The sequence below is a fragment of the Malurus melanocephalus genome, unplaced genomic scaffold (assembly GCF_030028575.1).
Source record: "Malurus melanocephalus ecotype Western Australia unplaced genomic scaffold, MMel_1.1 scaffold_79, whole genome shotgun sequence".
Classification (NCBI taxonomy): domain Eukaryota; kingdom Metazoa; phylum Chordata; class Aves; order Passeriformes; family Maluridae; genus Malurus; species Malurus melanocephalus.
In genome coordinates, this window is record NW_026623311.1 from 2,284,118 (window position 1) to 2,309,298 (window position 25,181).

Sequence of the window (25,181 nt, forward strand, 5' to 3'; positions counted from 1 at the left end):
CCAAAAATCAGACCAAGTAAAACCATGACAACAAGTAAGACAGCATTATACCATGATGCACAACACATAGCATCTACCTTTAATCTCTGCGAGAACCAATACTACAATATGTGTTTATCACACGCATAGCACTCATCTTAATATTTGCAAAGCCAACACTATAATATGTGTTTATAACAGACCCATGTTAACTTTATTCATAGATGAGAACTTTTTCAAAAACTTAGGGCTTTGCTTTTGCAGGCACTAGCTCCTTATTTCTCTCTTCTACTCCATTAATTTAAGAAAAATGAGAAACTGCAAATAAAAAAAGTAACAACAAAGAAAAACAATTAGCCAAATGGACTGAATCTGGGAAATTCTCCCTGCATGTATTTCTCACTGGATTTTTAATAGCCGTCATTTCAAATCATTAGATTGTTGTATGTTCTACACTCAATATTAAACTTTAACTTGTGATCATTCACTTCCTTACCCTCATAGCATTCTTCTATTCCCTACTCAGGGCCCTGAACAACAGGTGTCTAAGGTGTCTGGAAGCATGATTAACATCCTCTATAATTTATTTGTCTACTTTGTAGCTGAGGCTTCAGTGAAACTGTCACTCAGATCCACTTGGTGGTTCCTAGAGAGCATTTCTGACAATCAACCTCACCAAAACCAAGTGTCTCCCTTGGAGTGTGATGAATACTATGTAAGAGAGCCTATTCCTTTCTACATCCTAGATATAAAAACTTAAAAATAAAAAAAAAAATCCCACCCTGAAGGATTTAGGCAGAATTCAGTTATAGCTGAACGGCAAATCTTAAGGTGTAATTCCAGCTATGCCACTGCCAGCCCTGCAGGTTCCAAAAAAACCCCAATAACATGCCTGGTTGCCTTGTCTCTATACACATTCCCAGGAAACTCCACAATGGCACATGTTTTACAAATTCATGCCAAGTTGTCTCCATTCCAGTAGTCAGGCCATCACATTAGTGATGGTTTCTGCACAAGGGAAAAGGCCACATCCCTCAAAGCCAAGTAAGGCACCGCACTGATGTGTCTCCAGACACTTCCGAGCAGCTTGCTCTCACAGCCAGCTCCAAGCAGAGCAATCCCTCTGCACTGCCTGTGACCACCCGGCCCTGCCTCTGCTCCCTGAGGATCCTGGCACAGATGATGCTGACAGATTAKGCCAATTTTGCACCATTACTATTTGTCTCCTTTCAAAATGCTCTGCTTAGAGTTTAGCCAAAGACAAGGCAGTAGCCTCAATGCTCCTCAGATCTCCTACTATGCAGAGATTTTGCTTTTCATAATGTTGTGGTTTAAGGTTTCTCCTTTTGTTTCCTTTCTTKGGGGATTTTTCTTTCCCATTTTCTTGCTGGGATACACTGATTGCCAAGTCATTCTTTTCATGGCTGGGCAATTGGGGAAGACAAAAAGAACCTACAACCCACCCAAGGGATCTCCCTGGGCACTCCTCCTGCCTTGCAGTTTTTTTATCCCTCTCTTTGGAGAGAGGGAAGTTTTTCCTGGGAGTTTTGGGCTTGGGGAGGATGCCTGTGTGTCGGGGGACGGGGGGGTAGCTTCACTTCTTGCCCTGTTTGGCTCAGGGGAGGACGGTGGACCTGCTGCCTGCGGGGGACAGCTAGCCTGCTCTTTTCTGCAGAGCCCAGCATCTCAGCTCGTTGGTTCCTGTTTGCTGCACTGTGATCCTCTGCCCCTGTGCCTTGCCGGGGACCCCTGAGATTCCAGCAGCGGTGGCTGAGTTCTGCTGCATCCTCTCTTGTAGCCACAGGATTCTTCTTGTCTCTTTGCTCATCTGGMSGTCCTGGGGTTTCTTGCTGTCCAGAGGAGCAGCGAGATCAGCATTTCYRCTGTGAGTTTGCAGAGGMACTTTTCTCCATCCACCTCTGCCAGTTTGTGTCCACCATTGGCCACTGGGAGATCTGAACCAGCGAGGACCCCCCCGCCACAGCGCCCCCTGCAGCCACCGGGGAATCATCACACCTACCCTGCCTGGCTGGGAGCCAACAGCGCCCCTGCTGACTGGGACTGTAACTGTACGAAAGGGGAGGGTGTGTCTCTGTAAGGCTGTCACTGGGTTTCTGGCTGGGTTGGTTGTTGCTATTGTTGTTGTTACTTGTTTCACCTTGTTATACATATTGGTAAAAACTGTTATTCCCTTTACCCATATTCTTGCCTGAAAGACCGTGATTTTCAAAGCTATAATAATTCAGAGGGAAGGGGGGTTACATCTACCCCTCCAAGGGGGGGGGGGGGGGGGGGGGGGGGGGCTGCGCGCGCCGGCGGGGGGGGGGGGGGGGGGGGGGGGGGGGGTGGTCCCTGCCCTCATTGGCAAACACCTGTCTTTCAAACCAAAACACTTATCAAATTCAGACAGTTATTTGAGGGACTCAGCTTAATATTTCAAAGTTCTGTTAAAGTAGCAGAAACATAGACTCTAACTAAATATAAGAGCTTTTTTCTGTGTGTTGAAGTACTTCTGAGTATTAAGACGCCACTGCTTACTATTACGTATTTCTGTCAAAGCACTTACAAAGCCCCACTCTTCTCTTCAGAAGCAATGACAGTCATTAATTGTCCTTATCCTTCCAACACACCCACAAAATAAAAAAAAAATGTTTTCTTTTTTTCCCATGGAACTCAGACTTTGCAAATACAGGTCGGGACCCTTCATTTTCTTGGACTGAAAAACCCTCATGCCTTTGACGATTGAGGCTTAAGCTAAATAATGTCCACCACTGCAGCATTACATCTTGCTGCCTCACAAAATTCCTACTTTGCTTCAGCTTCCAAAAGATCCAAACAATGCATTGGAGCAGGTARGCACCTGCTGCCAGGATCCACACATGACATTTAGACAGGAAGAGATATCACCTACACCAGTCAAAAAAGTGACACACCTGCTGAGAGTTCCTGTAAATTCATCTCGATGCCCAGTTTGTGTAGAAGGCCGTTTACACCATGTACATTCATTTAATTGTGGCGACGCCAGAACTGAAAAGGGCTGTTGATTCCCTCTGCATGAACTTTGGACAGAGGCAGCGAGCATGCAGGATTTCCTCACCCATGCACCGAGGGACATTTGCTACTAACCTGCTTATGGTGAGGTCATACTCCTGGAAGGAAGTCCTGCATTATTTTGTATTCTTGACCATCTTTTTCCTTGCCTTAAAGGAGCTTTTTTCCTCCTTTGGCCTCCACCCCTGATTTCTCTGTTGAAAGAGAGATGACAGCCCTCCCTGCCTTTGCTTGGTCCTGCCAGTCATCATCTTCTGTCAATTCCTTGCTGAAGCTCTTATACCCCATGGGAATACACACTTCTCCAGTTGTTCCCAAATGCAAAAAAGGCCACAAATCACAGCAATTAACAATGTCAGCTAGCTTTCACTTCTCTTTTGGCCTAAACATTGCTGGAGATCAACCACTGTTGCAGTTCTAGGAAATATTTTGAACAAGTTATTTTCTTTCTTTTTGACTATCTGTTTTCCTGTGTCTCTGTTGTAAGACCAAATAAATTTGCAATTAATAAATGAACCAGATTATTGGTACCAGGTGTGATTTTCTTGCCAATGGAAACATGCTTTAGGGCAGAGGTAGCAAGGTCCATGCGGCAGAAAATTATCACTAACTCTCATTAACACATAGTACAAGTATGTCAAAGATTCAACAATTATTATTCTGGGTCCCTAATAATTTACCCAACTGTTAAGAACTGAATACTGCAGCTGCTTTTTCCCTTAGAACACTCTAAATATTTCTCAGATTTAAACCACCAGGACCACATTAAATAAACAATGTAATTTCCCTGTTTCAACTTCTCTGCCTTTCTCTGCCCTTCCTCATCCATGATTAAATTTTCACCTCCAAAGCACAAAGCAGWTACAGAATCCTCTATCCCTATTCCACAGCACACCATCTTTGGAACTTAAATTTCTGTTTCTTTGGATTTTACATTTCTAAAGACTTTTTTAACCAGAGATTTTAAACATGGCATTCTTTTAAAGACCACAATACACATCTGCTGGTATGAAGTCATCAAGCTTTCTTCTTCATTTAGTACCCAGTCCRATCTGTTTTACAAATTAAGTTTATGAATAAAGATGACTGGTATCTCTCAGGTGACCTGTTGATCAGGTGAGCACAATTTCTAATGAGTCAGAAATTGTCAGGAATTTGCCTCAAACACAGCAATTAAGTTGAAACTAATGTATCTTTTCAAAAGYCAAAATTTTTGCTATGTGGTTTCCAAACCAAAGTTTTGAAACTTGCTTTGAAGCTTGTTGAAGTTTAAGTAAAATGAAGATTAAAATGAAACTCCATGCAGAATATAAGATTATTTTGTTTTGGCCACACGAAATGCTTAACCAAACAATATTTCAAATAAAATKAACTGGCTGGGCTTTTTAATTGGCCATTAGTTTTGGTCCAAAGCATTTTAATACAAAAATAACAGTTAAATAGAAAATTAATTGAAAATCCTCAGTACATTATTTCACATTTCTTTTTTACAAAGAGCAATTTCTGCTAGCATCTAGAGAATTAAAAAGTCTTTGGAAAAACACACAGGAAACACTTTCGAAATTGAATCATTCCAGCATGAGGGTAATAAAAAAATAAGTTGGTGCCTCAACCCTTGTGAAAGGACGTGAAAACAAACCAGTACAGCTTAATAGAGATTATTTATTTATGTGCATACAATGTATGTAGATAAATAATCTAGTAAATGGAGCACTTCTAATTCGATTCAAGCCTGGAAATGCTTTTCATCACAGACCTAAGTCTCAAACACAGAGATAGAATCTTAAAGGAGAAAAATCTAACTATAAAATATATGAAACACAATTACTTGATCATTCAACTGTATTTTATTTGTGTATGGTATGCATAAGGTATGGAAAAATGAAGAGTCACTTGTAACAGACATTGCACACTTCTAATAGAAGAGTATTGGACTGAAAGGCGTTTTGTGAAGGGAAGGTTTGCAACACAGTGAAGTTATTTTGTTTTGAGCACATGACCTMGACTTTTGAGCACATGATTTCGACTAGTACGTAAGAACAACTTTATAGAATAAGATTTCCGAGTTGAGCTTTCTCTCTTTCCTGTTATGTCTGTTCCAAGTCTTAATGTTCTTACTTTAGCTCCCACACTCWTCACAGGATGAAGAGTTATTTATGTACAATACTCTGAAAGGCACCTCAATCAGCATGACACTTTTGTATTTATTTGTAAGATATCACTTGCACAAATTGAAGTGAGAGTGGGGAGCATACAGTGAACACAAGTCATCAAGAATAATAATTGTAAAAGAGGAAAAACAGAGTCTGGCATATGAAAGTTTCCTCATTACTCCTTAGTATATTTATAATCAACCGATTTCCTATCACATTTTCCAGCTCTGTAAAATAAGACCTGTACATCATCCCAGAGTTTGTTTGTAAGACATACAATTCCAAGTAGCCATGCTTAAAGGAATTTCATCAACTATTTTATACTGTGGCATGTATGGGGAGTCACCAGACACAAATTGTTTCTTTGCCAGGACAATACTTCCAGTTTTTGATAATGATGATTTTGACCAGCTTCTAGGCAAAGCTACGACCGGTTACATCCACATTCAGTTYCTTTGCCAGTGATCTCTCCAAGTCACAGGGTACACCAATGAAAACCTTGGGTATCCTGCACAAAACCTCCAGAGGTATCACTTCCCCCACAGTCAGTATTACACTATGCATACAGACACTTACACACAGCTTTGCAAAACTTWATCAGCCAGCTTTATCCATAGGAAAGTAACTTTACCCCTTTTGCAGACAAGGTGTCCATCTGCCTGGGAACTCTCCTGTTTCTCGAAGCTGCCTGTGAATTCCATGCTGATGAGGCTCAATAGAAGTAGAGTTTTGCACCAGTAGCACCCATGACCAAGACAGAAGCAGTGACATTCAGAAGCAGCAGGCAGCTCTTCATTCACAGGAGCACCGTCCCTGTCTCAGCATCTCACTGATACTTTATGATGGGTTCCTCTCTTTGTCCTCCTTTCTTAGTGTTTAGGGAAGAAAGAAATGAAGAAAAATAAAGTCCAGAGGAAGAACTTACACCAGGATATCACTTCTCTTGCTGCACCATACCACCAGTGTTATCATGGCACATGTCAACATGACTGGGATCAAGATCAGTGTTATAAGAATTTCATGTGGTGGATCTTCCCAGTGAACCTTTTCCGAAGTACAGTTTGAAAAGAATTGTTTATGAATTCCAGTGATAAAGCCTTCTGCAAGGGGGTTTGGCCAAAAGCAACTTGCATTGTTGGCTTCACGTTCCGTGCACTGAGTAAAGTTGTCGTAATACCTGGGAGAAGAAGTAAATTAGAAGAAGTTTAAATGGAACGTATATGCATATTGCACTTAGAGAAAGGTATGGAGAGGGCCACACAAAATCCCTAAAAGTGCGTTTATTGTGCAGATGCTCTGCTGGGGTACCAAATACTACACAGTGAGACGGCAGGGGAACTGACTTACATGTACTAACGCAACTGAGAGACTTCATGTGAAATTCTGAGGTCCTGGAGGGATAATGGTCATACCCTTGTCTTTCAAACCTCCTAACACCACTTAAGTAGAARTAGAATTCCCTCACTAGACATCTACAGATTCCGTAAAAAACATGCACACAAATGTATCAAGAACAGGACATTTTGAACAAAATATGGTTAATTCATGCCTCAACTGCCATGATGTTGTGGTGAAAATTATGATGCTACACTGCATGCAGTAAGGTTGAACCAGAACATGCAGTACTGTGTAAAAATTTTGGTTCTGTTTCTCACCCTCAGGCAGTGAGAAAATAACTGGAAAATAAACACACAGAAAATTAGTTTTGACAAAATCTCTCTTTTCTCTGTCTCCAGCAAATGACCAAAAGGGAAAAAATAAATAAATAATTTATAATTACATGTTTGAAATGCTTATGAAAGGCTGGGAACTCCCTGTAATAATTAACATTTGATTTCAATGCTGCATGTGCTGAAATTTACCTGCCAATAAATAACTTCTATGTACAAAATTGGCTACCCCTCAGGAAAAAAAAAGGAAACAATAAGCCTAAATGAGTAATCACATGGATTTTGTGGTCTTATTATAAGCCAAATAAATTCGGGAAGTGGATGGATATGGGGGAGGAGATTGGAAATTAAGAAGACAAGGAGCATCTGGTCAGTGCATGAACAGGGCAAGAAATAAGGAAGCTGAATGATTGTCTGTTGCATTTCTTTTAGTCCTTCGTGACTCAACAAACTCTCTTCAAAGGGGAATTAAAAATAGAAAGSAGAGAGCAAGAAACCACATGATACCTCCAGGGACAGCATCCTGTATTATTATTACACAGCTAAAGACCCTACTCTCCCTTACAGTCCRTATAAATATGGTAACTCCTGATGAATGACTCGTTCTGACATCAAGCCCTACAGGGGACTAATGTTAACTCAATCCTTTGCTGTGAAGCAGAGGAGAGATATTCAGCTTTGGGCCAAGAATGAAGTCTGCTGTCTGCTGTTTGTCTGTCAGGGGAAATATCTGTTTGCCCATGCTACAAGCACAAGTTAGGAACGCAGCCTGCCACACATCTAAATTCACAGGGCTGTGTTCACAGATGAAACAGACTCACAGAAACACCCTTCTACAAGCTCCTTGCAGTTCTCATTCTCAAGGGGTTTGAGCCAATACTGCTTCATTCATAAGCAAATGTACTGGACAATCTAACAAAGCCAAACTCTGGCATGAATACGCTTATACGCACAATGTATGTATATTTTAAGCAAAGTGACTGAAAAGGAAGCTTTTGTGACATCAGCAGCCACAGAAAAACAACAGGAAATAAGATAAAAATAAAATACAAATATCATCTGTTTGCTATTTTAACAGTGTCATTCTTCTTTGTGACCTGATGGCATCCATTCTTTATGTCCTTGGACTAAATTAGAAGCTGGAGATGTCTAGCTGAATATGGGAGGAGGTGCTGAGCATAACAGAGGAGCTGAGCATAACACATCTAAAGGCAGTGCTACAAGGGTCAGCGGGCTACAGCTGCCCAGACAGTTCATTGCTCCACCTGGCACGGACACCAGGCAAGGCTCCAGAGTGCTGGGCTCTGCTCCAGCCTGTTCTGGACCATGCTCTCATTGTGCCATCAATGGCTGCTGTTACAGCCACCTCAGTAAGAAAACCAACAATAAATCCAGGTGATTTCAGCATAAAAGTACCCTAAACTCAAAGCTTTGACAGTGTAATTTCTTTTCCCTTGGTTTAAAATCATATAGAGAATTCACTGTTTACCAAGAATTCTGTAGATTTTTTTTTTCCTAAATGTTAGATGGTATAAACAAAAATATTTCCCACTAACTTTTGATTTCAAATACAACATAGTTAGAAAAAGCTGTTTAGTCTTGCCAAAAGGCCAGATAAAAATACCTTGGGAGCTATATTGTATTTGAAATACTGAATGCCTAGGAGCCAAAACAGAATAAAAATGTAATCTTGATAGTTGGAATTCCTTACAATTTTCCCTTAAAATGCTCTCATGGAAAAGAAAAAAAAAAGGAAAAAAAGCCACCTACACTATAACTTTTTGTTTACACGATTGTGAGAATGTAAATAAAGGAAAATCTCAACTATCAGAGAATTGCATGTCAGAAAAGCTGAATTCACTTAAAATTTATGTAGCTTAGTAATTTAGACTTTACGCACTGCAACAGAAAGTTCATTAAAAAAAAAAAWMATATCCTCCATATGGCACTGTGGAATAGCTGCCTCAAAAGGGAGCAACTGCATCCCCATTACTGCAGCACGGGTGTTTTGTAGTTGGTCAATTGGTTTGCAAGTTGTTGGGCTTTTTAAAGAGGGAGATAGAGGTTAAGAGATATTTAATTCCAGATCAATTCTCCTATGCTTAATTTTTTATGCCTTACATAATTCTATTTATTTAAATGGTAAAGGCTGGTGTAGGAAACCTTTCATTCTGCATAATAAAATGGCTGTCGCAAAGAMACCTTGGCCTCTGACTGGAAAGGCTTCAAGAGAAGTGCATTAAAGTCACACAGCTTGTGAGAGGAAAGATAAAGAAATAATAGTTTCTAGTTATCCTCAGAACAAGTAGTAGGAGCAMACACTGGAGCTCAAGCTCCTCATCCCTTGGATTTAAGACAGTGCGGGAATGTTCTCATTCTTTGTGCTGAATCACATTTTCATCTCTTCCAGGCTAGCTACAAAGAACCCAGGTAGTACTCAGGAAAGGAATATTCACTGGGGCCAGGTCACAAGCTTTGTGACAAATGGGCTGAAGAGTTACTGGGTTTCAACTCAGCTGAGTAGCCCAATACAAAAGAAACAAAATCTAAGCATAGTCTGAGCAGCAAAATTCATATAAAGATGTGCTTTACCATGATACGCTCAGGACAACTGTAATTTCTATTGAGGAACCAACTGCTTGGTAATACTGCACATTATTGAAACTACTTTCAGACAACACGAGAAACAATTCCTTCGAGAGCAATCTCTGAACTATAACAAATTTATCATGAAAGACTATTTTCAAAATTCTAGAACAATACTTCATTTTCAGAACACACACACTTTTTCTTCTGCACTTTACGTTTCCACTAAACCAGATAATAACAACCATTTGGCTGGGTTTTTTGTTAAACTGTGGAAAATTTTATTTTGTATTTTACCCATGAGAACACATATTTTTACGTATTACCTATAACCAAGAACCTGGACAGCAGGCAGTTATAATGAGGAATGGTGGTGGACAGTACAATTTTACAGCAAAAATTTTCAATGGTGGTGAATGGCTATTGCCTAAATGGAACAGTGTTTCATGGAGTGTCCACTCAACTAGTTAAGCAGACAGCTAGGTTTATTACATCTCAGCCATCTCAGGGTWCACAGTTGCCCGTCACTCAAGGCACTTCTCAGTCTAAGTGTAGGCTTGAATCTCATCCATAGTTTCCCACAACTCCAGGGAGAAATACGGTAAATTCTTGTTCTTTCTTCCTCAACATCCCTGCATAGGAAAACTGCAGAGATGATTGGTCTACAAAAAACACAAAACCCACAACTCCCTCCTCTAAATTTTCATGAGAACAAGAAAACAAACAGATATTTTAATTAAAAGGTTTAACAGATAAGCATTTTCCAAAGCAAAATTGTTATTTGAAAGACTCCCAAACCATTCTCAAACAGCTAAATGCCACATATATGCTACTTAAGACAAACATTTGAGGGCATTTTCTGAATGCAGCCAGTAGACCCACTGTCAGTTCCAACAGGAGAATTCTTCCACCTCTCCACCACTCATGGATAGACCACGACAGAGACACTCAGMACACAAGCAGTCAGGAATGTTTTGCAGTTGCCTAATGAGGAAGGCCGGGAATTAAAAAACAAACCACCCACTACCCCATTTTAAGGAAATCAGCTTCATGATTACTGATATAGTTACAGAAGCGTAGTGCAAGATTCATATAATACATTGCGAATAATTTTTGTTGGTTTGAGTCCACTAAGTACTCAGAGAATACAGTGAAAATTCTCTCTAGCACAATTGGGCAATCTAGAGGCACTGTTCCAGGACACTACAAGTCACGTGGTGCATTTTTATAAATGCGCTTTAAAACTAGTTGCTTCCCTCTAGATGGTTCAACCAAAAATTTCTTAATAGACAGTCACATAATAAATCAAATTATCATCCTTGTAACCTCCACCCAGCCTRGAATACAAAATGCTGAAGTAATAATATAATTAAAAAGAAATATCATATGATGAGAAAGGCTTTTCTTATAGCATTTCCAAATGAAGTGGAGGCAGGAAGTACCAAGCAACCTCACAAAGATAAAAAGCCTATTTTTATGTGAGATGCAGCCAGAATGTATAGAACTTCGGGGTATAACTGTCTGGATGAACTTCAAATAAGAATCCAAACCTTAAGATGATAATTTCCTGAGGTTTCACTATCATTTAAAAGGATAGCTCTAGTTTTATAGTGGGCTATGAGCCTACAGATATGGTGGAATATTTCTGTGATTTTCTCACTCACCTACTTTCCAAAGAGTCTGTATCTCACATTCCTTTAACATTCCTTCTGCCAAGRTGAGTATTCTCACAGTCACATTTTTACCTCCCTAATCAGATCAGATCTAATTTTTGCAGCTTCAATACAGAATTCAGCCTGAAGAAAATAATGTGCAACAAAAACATAACAAAGGAAATGAACGGAGGAGGGGAGAAACTAGTTTAATAACATTATAAAGTATAGTTTACTCTCATGCCACTAAATAATGGATATTGCGACAGATTTACTCACTTGGGTTGAAAATAATAAACAGATTCAGGTATCGTTTGAAGTAATTATAGGTCTCCCCTCTTATTTTTACATCAACAGCTGTCTGGAAAATGCAAAATGGTTGAACAAACCTAACTGAAAACCCTAAAATGCACAGCTATTACTAAATTGCTAACTGTTAATTCCCCAGAGATACAGCCACAAAATCCAAATATAAAGAGCAACTGTAGATGTAAGCAGTTATTTTATATACCTAATATGCATCTCTAATGAGCAACCCACTACAATAAGCAAATATAGAACAAGGAGGTAAACGTAGCTTTACCTAACATCAGCTACTACACTATTAAGATCAAATAGTTAGTAGCGCCAGAAACGTCAACYAGCAGGCAAGCTTTGCCTTCCACCATTCCTGACCTGTATTGTAGTGATTACTTAGTTGTAAACTCAGCCCATTTTTGGAGAACAGCAGGTAAGAGGGGAAGTAGTCTCTGAAGCAATCACATCATGTCTACAGAAGCCAATCCCATAACTCCCTTGAATTAGACAAAATCAAAAGGCAAATCCTAATCCCACAAACACTTAAGCATACATATCCAACTTTTTATAAGCACAGAATCTCATAAGCAGCCATTGATTATGATGTGTGGAAGATATCCTCAGCATCACTAACAGAATCATAATGTGCCTACCTCTTTCAGTCAAACACATCAGGCTTCCGATTCCATCAGGAAAATGCAAATTTTAAAACCTCTTACTTATGGATCAAGTTTCAAAGTTTCTGTCAAGTTGATCAACTAGTGAAAGCCCTTCACCTTCTCGGGCTTTTCACAAAAGGAGACAGCAAGTTTCTGGGAGCAAGCATTGAAACACATCACATGTTTTTGTGCACATCAACATTTGAATTTTACAGCTAAAATTTTACATCTTGTACTAGAATATGTGAAGGCAAGCAGGAAGCATCCCACAATTCAGATCCAAATGATAAGACCATCTTTTGATTTCCAGTAAACACTTCTCAGTGCTGAAAATGACAGATGCACAATCTCTGCTTCCTCATCTGCTTTTTCTCTAGTCAGTTCAGTTATTTTCTCAATTCAGTTCAGATTACTTCACAGTGAGAGGGCATAGGCAATACCTGAGTAAGATCTGGACTTTTTTCTTTCCTGTCAGCTGTGCATCAGTGTCTCCCCTCAGTGTCATAAAGAAAACCATTAGCATTTTCTGGTGCATATGCTCTTTCAAAGGCCAAGCATGACAGAAATGAGAGCCCAGTAACATCATTTGAAGGTGCATTCCTACTATTATCATCATGTTAGATTTCAAATCAAACTTCTGCATGCTTAGAAACTACGTTGGCTTTACAGACAGTGGAAACACTGGAATAATTGTATGGCATGATGTACATGACAGTTTCCCATAAGCTTCCACTGCCAAGGATGGAGCCCAGGACAAATAGTAGCTTGGACAGATGAGTCCCACAACTGTTCTGCCTAGAAAAAAAAAAAAAAAAAAAAAAAAAAAAAAAAAAAAAAAANCTTGGACAGATGAGTCCCACAACTGTTCTGCCTAAAAAAAAAAAAAAAAAAAAAAAAAAAAAAAAGAAAAAAAAAGCGCCTCACAAAAAAAATAAAAAAAGCAAGGTAGTAAAGAAGTAAACTCAAATCTGACACTGTCAGTGATGGAGAGACATGCAAGCAGTCCACTATACCTGCATCTATCTCAGCTCAACTCCTTCCCAAAAGGATTTCCACCTGAGTCACCAAGGATTTGCACAATCTTCACTCCAGTGAGCCTGAGTGCAAATACTCTTGGTGCATGCAGCCATTTGTGTGAGCCACTGGCACCAGTCACCTGCTGAGGTGGTTCTGCTTTCTCTCCACTTTGTTCATTAACCTTGTGAAGTTTGCTACAAATAAAAGCTTATCTGTCTCCGCTTTTCTCAGAATGTCCCAACTCCATGATAAAACCACCATTCCCCACTGCTTCCAAAACTAAATGCTCAGCCAGCTTCAGTCCAATCATCCAGTGCCTGGGGAAGGGCCAGTCGGGAGAGAAGTTTTGAGCCCAGAGCTACCCTGAGCTACTCTTTCACAGCTCACACCACATGATTGCAGCAGCTCAGTGATGCTCCTTTCCATCTAGAYGAACCAAGCTGACAGGCGAAGGGAGAAAATGTGGCTCTAATCCAGACTGGTGATCCACAGCTGGGCTCCATCAGCCACTCAAAACAAGCAACTGTGAAGATAACCACTTTTCTGACCAACAGACAAAAACTCATGAGGAAAGAAATAGCAGAAGAGCCCATTCCAGCTTACATCTACAACCAACTGCTTCATATTCTGTTTTTATGGGGATATTAAAGAGTATTTAAGTTTCACCTACTGAGTGGAAGCTGTTATTAGATTGCACTTAGTCCAACATAGCACAAGCCTTTTATAATACCACAGCACCATTTCTTCAAGTGGAAAGAGGAGAGAGAAATATCTGGTGAAATCCAGCTGTGAAATAGAAATCATCAGTGAATCAGGTCTACAATTTGAGAAACATCCACTCTAGTATCTCCACAGATTAAAAAAAAAAAAATTAAAAACCCTGAAAATTATTCTGCTTCTAAGTTGAACTTTCTATCATAATTTTCATACCCCTGCTTACATAATTTTTATGACCATGTAAAGAATGTACATGTCTCCTGATTGTTTACTGTAAACAGGTTTCATATACACTGGAAAAATTCCTTCAATTACAAAAGCCACTTGCTTTGTGAGGAGCGTGGATGTTGTGCTGTGTTCCAAGCAGAGCAGAGATCAGTCAAAAATCAGTCGACTAATTACAGATCTTAAGCTTCTGATTATGTCACCTACTGAACTAGTTAAAGAATAAATTATTTTTGCAGTCTTGCACAATAAATATATTATGTGAAATTGCAGTCTAGGCATGGACAGTTCACAAACGAGACCAAAATTGAAGAAAAATTAACCATAAAATCAGAGGAACGATAACGACATTAGAAATTAATTTAAAATGTAGCATAAAGACCTGTTCAAGGAGAAGCCTAATGTAGAGGCCAAAAGCCAGCATTATGGCCTTCCATGTCCTGAAGCTGAAATTCAACCAATAATGGTGTATGCCTGAGATCTGGAAAAACAAAAGGGAGTCTGAAAACCTGGATGGAGGAGGATGCTACCATAACAACATGACCATGACTGCCTCTGGGAAAGGGAGAATGGAATGTTGAAGAGATGAAGCAGAAGACCAGGACAGAAGCAAAAATCACTAACATTAATGACACTGCAGCTTTTGCAAACACACCAATCATATGCTGACGAGTAGAGAAGGGGCTGTTAACTAGMCAATAGATATTTGCCATAAATGCAGAAGACTTAGTATACACTTGTTGCTAAATAGATAAAAGGGGGCTCAGCCCTGTAATAAAGCAGTCGTAGTCATTCAATCGATAGGTCTGTGTCTGTTGCTCGTTATTTCATGTCGCGCTGTCCATCTCTACTGCAACATCTGGCACCCAAAAGGTTGAAATTACCTGCTCAGGACTGAGCAGCCTGGCCCCGATACGAGCAGGGCAGCCAGCCTTCGAGGCAGGGGAGCTGGCCTCACCACGTGTGGGGCAACTAGCCTTTGAGGCAAGGGGAAGCGGCTGGGGAAAGCCACAGAGTTGCCTGCCACTGAGCAGGAAAAGRTTATCTTAGAGACAAGAGGAGCGGCTGGGAAGAGAGCCGCAGAGACAGAGCCCGGTAGTGGAGAGACAGGGAGAGCTGCCGAASGTCCGGACCAGAAAACTGACACCTGAAGTCGAGGTGAGCCACCAGAGGAGTTAACCCAGTATGGGGAATAATCTAACCACAGAAGAAAACACTGTGTTGTCTACTTGGAAAACATTGTTGCAAAGTAAAGGTATAAAGACCACAGATTCTGTGTTACAAGATGTACTAATATGAGCTAAAGATCAAGGTTTTACTGGTGATGCCAGAGTTGCTTTTAGTGTGTCATCGTGGAAAGCTGTGGGGAATGCATTATGGGACAGTGTGTGTCTAGGGGACAAAGGCCCGCGAAAGTTGTCAGCAACTTGGTGGTTATTATTTGATACGTTGAAAGATTGGAAAGTGGAAAAGGATCAGAGAGAAAAGGAGCCAGGCAGGTCGGAGAGGTCTGAGGGAGTGGTAATATATCAGCTGAACACAGACTACTCTAAGAATGCTGCACTCCCCTCCTCCTCACTAAAGTATCTCTCCACCCACAGCTATGTGAAGCCCTCGTATCYAGCACCTGAGGAAGTTGTGCTGCCAGCATATCCTTCCCCAGATGAGCAGCTCGCGGAGTTAAGGCTGATGGAGTAGAAGGGGGGTTCTGTAATGCCTGCGACAGGAGCGGGTGGGGGCTCCGCAGTGCCTACAGCCCCACCGCCTCTGCTGCCGTCCCCCCTAGTGGATCATCTGCCAGACAGGCCACAGCAAAGCTCATGTCCGCCCCTCCCTCACGATTCAGGTAGTGAGGGGACTACCAAAGAGAGCAATGAGGAGAGTAGGTTGTGTGTACCAAGCACTCYGCCAAGCAATGCAACATTGGTTAAACATCACAGTGGTCTTTCATGCAAGGCTTTGTCTAAGCCTGAGACACTGCCCCCCTGTCGCRTTACTGTGCAGCCTCGGCAACCAGGACGGTTTTGGGAATAGGTAAAGCTGGAGGTTTTGGAAAGTGGCAATTGGAATACGCTGGAAGGGATAGGGATGCCTTCTATTAGCAATGGGAATGAAGCGGGGGCAGAAAACATTCAGGCATTCCCRGTTTATAAGGCTGTGCAAGGATCGGGCAAGACYGATAGCCATGAGGTGATTGCATGRAAAGTCATTCAGGACATACAGCTGAGAGTTGCTAAGTATGGTTTAAGCTCCCCAGAAGTTATGCAGGTCATTCGGGTGATCAGTTCTGATCTGCTTGCACCTTTTGACATTAAACATCTTGCCCAAATATTGTTCCAGTCAGTGCAGTATGGGGTTTTCGAGAACACTTGGGGGCTCTTGGCTGAAAAGGCAGCAAATGGTAACATGCACCAGCCACAAGGAGACCCTAGACGCGTTGGTGTTGATGCCCTGATGGGGAGGGGTGTGTTCGCCCTCCCAGAGCTTCAGGCTAGGTGGGATCCTATAGTGCTTGAGGAGTGTCAGCAAATGGGCATGGCTGCCTTAGTAAAAACCATGGAAATGGCTTCGCCAAAACCTAGTGCAAGGAACAAAGGAGCCATTTCTGCCGTTTGYCAAGAAAATTGCAGCTGCAATAAAAAAACACGTTGAGGATGATCATTTGCAGCAGCTCTTGGTTAGACAACTAGCCAGAGATAATGCAAATGAGGATTGCAGAAARGTGATAGATAGCCTCGGACATGGTGCATGCATGTGCAAGAGTCAGGACTATAGATCATAAAATGTCAGCTTTGGCTGCAGTCCTGAGGCCACCGAAAAAATGCTTTGAATGCAGACAGACAGGACATAAGAGATCAGAGTGCACAAAGACTCAGTCGAAACAAAGGCAGGGAGTGAATAAAAGGGCTGATTTGTGCAACAGATGTGGCAAGTCTGGACACCATGCAAAAAATTGTAGATCAAAATACCATGCTAATGGGTGGCTGATACAGAACTCGGGAAATAGGAAGAAGAGCGCGAAGGGGAAGAGCGTGCAGACACAAGTACTTCCCCAGAGTACGCCGCTGATGCAGGCTTACTCAGCCAATTTAGAGGGAGCACAAAAGGCACAGCCGACACCGCTGCAACAGTAACTCTGAATTCTCAGCAGGGGCACAAGGTTCCCTTGAATGCACATGAGCCTTTGGGCCAGGGACTAAGTGCTTTGCTTGTGGGAAGATCAAGTGCCACTTTGCAGGGAATCTTTGTACACCCTGGAGTTATAGATGCGGACTTTATAGGGCAAATCTGTGCTATGGTTTCTACTCCTACACCTCCAGTCACCATCCCTGAAAAGACTTGTATTGCTCAACTCATGCCTTTTAAGTCATGTGTTCCCAGAACAGAACAACGAATTCACGGAGACAGGAGTTTTGAATCCACTGGAACACCGCAAGTTTTTTGGGCCAAGAACCTTTCTGGTCGGCGACCACAGATGACCTGTGTCCTCACCTTGCCTGGTAGTACACCATCGCACATTCAGCTGCAAGGTCTCATCGACACAGGTGTGCAGATGTTTCCATTGTCTCCTTTTCTGCATGGCCACAAACCTGGCCTTTAACTTCAGGCGAATAGATTCGCCCATCGCAGGATTAGGTGGAGTGACACAGAACTATTTGAGTGCGTAACCCATACTGATCAGAAATGAGGAAGGACAAACAACCACARTYYGACCATACATTGCTGCGGCTCCTCTGAACTTATGGGGACAAGATGTACTAGTGGCCTGGGGGGTAAGAATTGGGACTGATTTTTAATTGGGGCCACTGTGCAAAAGGGCGTCCACCCTACACTGCGGTTGCAATGGCTCACCAACCGGCCTGTATAGGTCCATCAATGGGCCCTAAACAAAGAAAAGCTGACCGCCCTCCAGACCCTAGCTCAAGAACAGTTACAGCAGGGATATATTGAACCCTCTAMAAGCCCTTGGAATATGCCTGTTTTTGTGATCAAAAAGAAGTCAGGAAAGTGGAGACTGTTACATGACCTTGGAAAGGTTAATGCAGCAATGGAAAATATGGGGGCCCTGCAACCTGGGATGCCCTCGCCTACAATKATACCTGTGGGGTGGGACATTTTAATTGTTGATTTGAAAGATTGTTTCTTCACCACTCSTTTACACCCTCAGGATGTACAAAATTTGCCTTTACTGTACCCTCAGTTAACAACGCTGAACCTGCAAAGAGGCATCCAGTGGAAAGTTTTGCCACAAGGCATGAAAAACAACCCTACCATTTGCCAATGGTATGYTGCACAGGCTTTGTCTGGGACTCGTGAGCAGTTCCCTGGTTCATATTGTTACCATTATATGGATGATATACTGGTAGCAACTCCAACACCAGGGGAATTGGTGAGGATACAACCTCAATTGCTTACTGCCTTGCATTCATATGGACTGCAGGTAGCCCCAGAAAAGGTGCAACAGCACCCTCCTTGGAAGTATTTGGGAGTCAAAATCCTGGAACAAACTGTGMAGCATCAAGATGTGCARTTTCAAAATTCCATTAAAACCTTAAATGATGCCCAGAAATTGTTGGTAGTTATCAATTGGCTGCCTCCTTATTTAGGCCTAACTACAGCACAATTGTCCCCTTTGTTCAACACATTGAAGGGAGACACAGACTTAAATTCACCCTGAATCCTGACTCCTGAGGCACAAGAGGCACTGAATGAAGTTCGCCAGGCTGTTTCCATGCAACAAGTTTATAGAATGGATCCTTCCACTAATACCACTGTTTTTATGAYCATTCCAGACCTTCATCCTACAGGCATCATTGGCCAGTGGAATGACCAGTGGCCTGACCCATTGCATGTTTTGGAATGGAGTTTTTTGCCTCATCAGCCAAAAAAGACAGCCCCTACAGTGTTTGAACTGATTGCTCAATTAATAATCAAATGCCATCAATGATGTTTGCAGCTCATGGCTAAGGACCCTGAAAAGATTGTACTTCCAGTATGACAGGAATATTTTGAGTGGAACTTTGCTAAGTCTGCTCCTTTACGGGGAGCATTGCAAAGTTTTTTGGGGCAGATTGCTTATCACTTGCCCAGTCACAAACTGCTGCAATTGRCAAACTCCAACCTTTTTTCTTTGCTTCCAAAAAATAGCCGTGTGCCGCTATGTGGGCCCACAGCTTTTACAGACGGGTCAGGGAGAATTGGAAAGGCTATTGTTACTTGGCAGGATGAGTCTGGGTGGCAGGTCCTGGAAGGCCATGAATCTGGCTCTGCTCTGCTCGTTGAGTTGAGGGCTGTGACAATGGCATTCCAGCGGTTTGCTCATGTACCATTGAACTTTGTTACTGATTCTGCTTATGCTGCTGGAATTGCACAGCGCTTAGATTGCTCATTGCTGAAGGAAGTTAACAATGTGGCTTTGTTTTCCCTGTTGAAATCTTTGTGATCTGTGATTCAAGAACGACTGCATCCTTACTACATCTTGCACGTTCTGAGTCACACTAAGTTACCAGGGTTTATAGCAACTCTAGAGCTGATAGGCTCGCTAATCCTGCCTGGGTAGCACCACAGCCCGACASTGTGGTGCAAGCTAAAGCATCACATGATTTTTTCCATCAAAGTGYGTGTACTTTGCAGAAGCATTTTCCCTTACACTCGCTCAGGCTCGGGACGTAGTCAACTCATGTCCTGACTGCCAGGGGTTTACTTCACCTTTTCAGGTGGCTGTCAATTCCAAGGGTCTGCAAGCATTGCAACTCTGGCAGACAAATGTCACTCACACTGCTGAGTTTGGTTGTGTCAAGTACATGCACGTCTCCATTGACGCCTTTCTTCCGCTATGTGGGCATCTGCTCACACAGGACAGAAAAGCCGTGATGCTATCGCGCACTGGCGAATCGCGTTTGTGGTTTTGAGGGTACCATTGTCCATCAAGACAATGGTCCTGCCTACACCTCTGAGAGGACAAGGAGGTTCTTGCAGTTATGGGGTGTTACTCACAAATCTGGTATCCCTCATTCGCTCACAGGTCAAGCAATCATTGAATGTGCTCACGGTACCTTAAACCGTGTTTTGCAAAAACAAAAAGGGGGAATGTCAGGGGAGCCCCCACATGGCAGGCTACAAAATGCCTTGTATACAATCAATCACCTTACAGTGCCTTCTGATTCTAACATTCCAGTTTTTGTGAAGCATTTTTTGTTTTTGCAGTCGGAAGCAGCAGTGAACCTTCCCCTTGGAAAGGGACCTCATAACCAACAACTKGGAAGGTCCCTGGGACCTCATTACTTGAGGGYGTGGGTATGCTTGTGTCTCCACAGATACCGGACCCTGTTGGGTGCCAGCACGGTGTGTGAGACCTGATTTGAAGGAGAACCAACACAGGAACAATGATAGCATGGGCCAGAATTCTTTTGATGATCTTAATTGCCACCTCCATCACCGCCTGGAGTTGTAGCGGGGAGGAAACGGCACTGATGCCCTCGCTGCCTAAAGGGAATATTTGGGTGACTCTAGYTCATGCTTTGAACCAATCATCTATGTGTGTGTCGCTTGCTACGCCTCGCTCTCGTTTCCGGACATGCTTGGTGGGGGTGCCATTTCAAAATGGGACATTAATATGGGAACAACGGGACGAGGGAGAAGAAGGTTGACACCAACCTATCCTAAGGAACCACAGGAACTAGATTTACTGGGTTTTCTTCACGCACTTGCTTGCATGACCTTTAATGTATCCCATGCTTGGATGGGGGGGATGCTATGATGGCACCAAACTGAATGTTTCGCCTTTGCAAGATTGGTATGGTAATTTTTCCACCTGGTGTAATAAAAGCGTGGGTGTGGGGTTTCAGAACAACCTCATGCCGCGATGGCTGCCTCCCAGCGTCTTTCTGATATGTGGAGATAGGGCATGGGCGGGCCTCCCCTCCGACATGGTGGTAGGGCCTTGCACCTTTGGGCAATTAACAATAATGTTCCCTAATATCACATTGGCTCCCAACATCACATAGTTGTTGCACTGGCAGCACAGAGCGCTCTCAGGGYTCAAACCAGATTGTGCACACAACCTGGAATTTTGGTGTTTTGGCTCACAGGTGATGGCTTCTCTTTTTGCTCCAGTGGGTACACTAAATGCTTTTAGGCAGCTTGATGAACTGGGCTGCTGGCTTGCTAAGCATACTAATTCCACTTCGGCAGCTATAGCAGGGTTACTAACTGATGTTAACTCTGTACRTCATGCTACCTTGCAGAATTGAGCCGCTACTGATTTTTTGCTTTTAGCACATGGGCATGGATGTGAGGATTTTGAAGGTCTGTGTTGCATGAATTTACCAAACCATTCGAAGTCAGTTTCTGCAAGCATACAGGAATTACAGGAAGGCGTGAGGATGCTACAAAAGAGTGATAGCTGGATTGATGGGCTGTTCGACAACTGGGGTTTCTCAAGGTGGCTCAGGGATACGCTGAAGGTGGTAGAAGTAATCATGCTTGTGGTAGTGCTAATGCTGTTGTTGGTGCCGTGTTTGCTGTCTTTTCTGCAAAGGGCCCTGCAGAGGACCGTGAACACAGCATTTCTGGTTCAAAAACAAAACGGACCTGTGGAGGCCAAAAGCTGGCATTACAGCCTTGCACGTCCTGAAGCTGAAATTCAACCAATAACRGTGTATGCCTGAGATCTGGAAAAACAAAAGGGAGTCTGAAAACCTGGATGGAGGAGGATACTACCATAACAACATGGCCAGACTGCCTCTGGGAAAGGGAGAATGGAATGTTGACGAGATAAAGMAGATGACCAGGACAGAAGCAAAAATCACTAACATTAATGACTGACTGCAGCTTTTGCAAACACATCAATCATATGCTGATGAGTAGAAAAGGGGCTGTTAACTAGCCAATAGATATTTGCCATAAATGCAGAAGACTTAGTATACACTTGTTGCTAAATAGATAAAAGGGGGCTCAGCCCTGTAATAAAGCAGTCGTAGTTGTTYGATTGATCGGTCTGTGTCTGTTGCTCGTTATTTTGTGTCGCGCTGTCCGTCTCTACTGTGACAGCCTAATGCAGCAAAATCCTGCTTATCTGTTATTCAAGTACTTGATTATGCTATAGCATGACCTTGACAGCACAGCATGTTCACCACTGTGGGTTTTTCCCTTATGTCTTCCCCTCTAACTTGTGGTGGTAAAGACACATTGCCTCTCCTTACGTAACTTCTTGTGCTTAGTGGCTTCCCGAGACTCTTCCGACATCTCACACACACAACAGAACCAAATGGTGACCCAAAGGGCCTTACTCCTTATCCACAATTGTGTATGAAAGATCTGAGTGTTGCAATACTCCCTGGAGCTCAGGATAAGCCAGCCCCCTCCTAAGCAGGTGCAAAAAATATTATGTATGGGGATTTTGGACAACATCCAGCAAGATTGTCTGCAGACAGAAGCAGAGGGACCCAACATTCTGAGACTGTCATCAAGGTAATGTAGCTGTTTCTCAGCTCCTGGATCTGCTGAATTTATTCAACTTCTTGGACACAGCTAAAATCTACCTCAGTTTGAGGAAAAACAATGTAATATGGCACATCACCTGTGAAAGGCTACACATCCTTGCTGTGAGAAAACTGTGATGGGGTCTGGTAATATTTAAGCATTGTGAGTAGCCAAGTAGTAGTTTTATTGGCTGTGCCTTTATCAAATTCCTCTTTGCCTGATGAAAACAATGACCTAGTTTCACAGTGATGATTAAAAACCTATCTGTTTCCCTGCACAGAAATAGCCAACAGCAGAAACAACCTTACATTTTTGCACCAATGTCTTTTAAGTGGTAATACCAATAGCAATACCTTACCCCTGCACACTACAAAGATTTATATTAGATACACACCCCCCCCACAAAAGGAAGCAAAAATCCATGAGAGACTGAAGTGCAACATGATAAATTTTACATAATATAGATCACCTTAAGACCATCTTGCTTCTAAAGCTACCTTCCTGCAGACAAAAATCGGACTCAGTGCCTCAGTGTTAACTACCAGTCCCATGGGCAGACATAGAACCCAGTTCTAGAAACCAGAATGCKCCTTTTAACATTTCTATGTTTATGTTATTAGCTGATATCTTAATATGAAATGGTATATTTGAGCAGTCAGGGAAATGTATGAAAGACATTTACATATCCGAGGGAAATGTAAAACACCAGTTTCTTGAAAGCTGCAAAGAACTGTGCCCATAATTGTTCATCCATGCACTATGCCTTGGCAACTTTTGTCTTTCTACTCCTTCTATACTCAGTTCTTACAGTAGAGATTTTTTTTTTTTTTAATTTTCCAAAGCTGCTGTATCTCTGTTATTTTTTATAATTACCATTGCCATCAAGTTTGTCAATGCAGCCAGCAACATGTGTGTCTGCTTTTTGCAGATTACATAACAGGCTGAAGAAGGTGACTTATCTCCTTTAGAGTACAGTAGACTGCATTTCTTGTCTTGGAACTACTTTCCAACACTGAATTATATASTATTCTGTAAAGATAAAAAGAAATGCCAGGGACCAGCTGTGCCTTTACATTAACTTCACAGCAACCAGGATGGCTGGTCCCAAACAGCATGTGAATGTATGCATTCTCAGCACAGCCCTGTGCCTGGCTACTCCATGAGACTTTACAAACATTCTCAGCACAGCCCTGTACCTGGCTACTCCATGAGACTTTACAAACTTTGGGTTTCTTTGATTCCAAATTGTTCAAATAATAGATGGCAAGAGTTATTATTTCTGTGAAGAAAGATTGCTATTGTCAGCTACCAGCAGGATGGAAACTCAAGTGCTCCAATATGACATTATTTTCCATTGTTTTACTTGCTCACACCTAATTGATATATCAGCTGCTTTGCTTTCCTTTTGAAAAGAAAGGCATGAGTCACAGAAGGAAAATAGTATGTTCCTGGGGTAACTGTTACCAGCCTGGTTTTGCCACTGCTGCCGCAACCTCTAGTTTTTAGATGGCTTTTTTTAGTACATAGCTGCTGTAAGTTTTGATATGTATAGAGGTGAAAGAAATACACAGGTAAAAAATACTAAATATAAGCATCTTCTGTGTTTCACTGAGAGCTTAAAAAAATGCAGCAACTGTATCTATATGAGAAGCTCAAAGGAAGACAATACTACCAAAGACCAAATGCTTGGTCTTGTTCACACTGCTCCTTTTAGAAGTAACCAAACACTAACTGGTAAATCAATTATACTGACATGAGCCCACACAAAATGCAGGTTTATCCAACCTTCCTTCACAGAGACATTAAGCTGACAAAGAATATTTTCTTCTATAAATCCTAACACAAATACAGACACTCCCCTCCTACATGACACAAATGAGGAAGAGTGGGACTCCCTATGACCAGTACTGTTCGGGATCTAAAATCACACGTGCTGGTCACTCAAACATCCAGTTTCCAACAGTCCCAGGTTGCCTTTCATGTGAGAAAATCACATGCAAACATCCAGAATTGAGATTTTTCAGATAATGTTCAAAAGAAAGAACCAAAGGCATCGGCTTTCTAATTGTGAGACCATTACTGTGGGAACACATTGCCTCACACCAATCAGAGCGGATCTGTACTGACACTTGATACTAGGGAACATGTGGACCCCATCTGAAAGGAAATGGAAGAGGTAGTTACCCAGGAAATGAGAAGGCTGAGGTACTCAATTAAGTTGTTGCCTTGGTCTCCACCAGCAAATGTTCCAGTCAGACCCCTCAACTCRCAGAAGGCAAAGCAGGAATTTGGACAATTAAGCAAGAGAAGATAAGCTTCAAAACCACATAAGGAACCTGAAGGACCTGATGAGAGGTATTTGCAAATCCTGAAAGAACTGGCAGAGGAAGTGGCTAAGCCACCATCCATCACATTTGAGAAGTCACAGGCACCTCAGTGAAGTTCCCACTGACTGCAAAAGAGGAAACATAATGCCCAGTTTTAAAAAGGAAAATTTAAAAGGAGTGTCTCTCCTCTGAAGACAGGCTGAGAGACATAGGGTTGTTCAGCATGTAGAAGAGGCTTTGTGAAGACCTTATAGCACCTTCCAGTACCTAACTGGGGCTAAAGAGAGCTGGAGAGGGGAAATAGTGACAGAACAAGGRGGAATGGCTTTAAACCAAAAGAGAGTAGGTTTCTTTCTATAATATT

At 42.1% G+C, this 25,181-nt stretch overlaps 1 protein-coding gene across 1 annotated transcript in view; it reads right to left on the minus strand.

Moving 5' to 3' along the window:
- Positions 1 to 4,332: 4,332 nt before the first annotated feature.
- RAMP3 (receptor activity modifying protein 3) overlaps positions 4,333 to 25,181 on the minus strand; it is a 59,279-nt gene continuing 38,430 nt past the window's right edge. Inside the window, exon 4 of the mRNA XM_057367481.1 lies at positions 4,333 to 6,360. Coding sequence (XP_057223464.1) covers positions 6,105 to 6,360 — 256 coding nt within the window. The 3' untranslated portion in view covers positions 4,333 to 6,104. The remainder of the gene's footprint in view (positions 6,361 to 25,181) is intronic.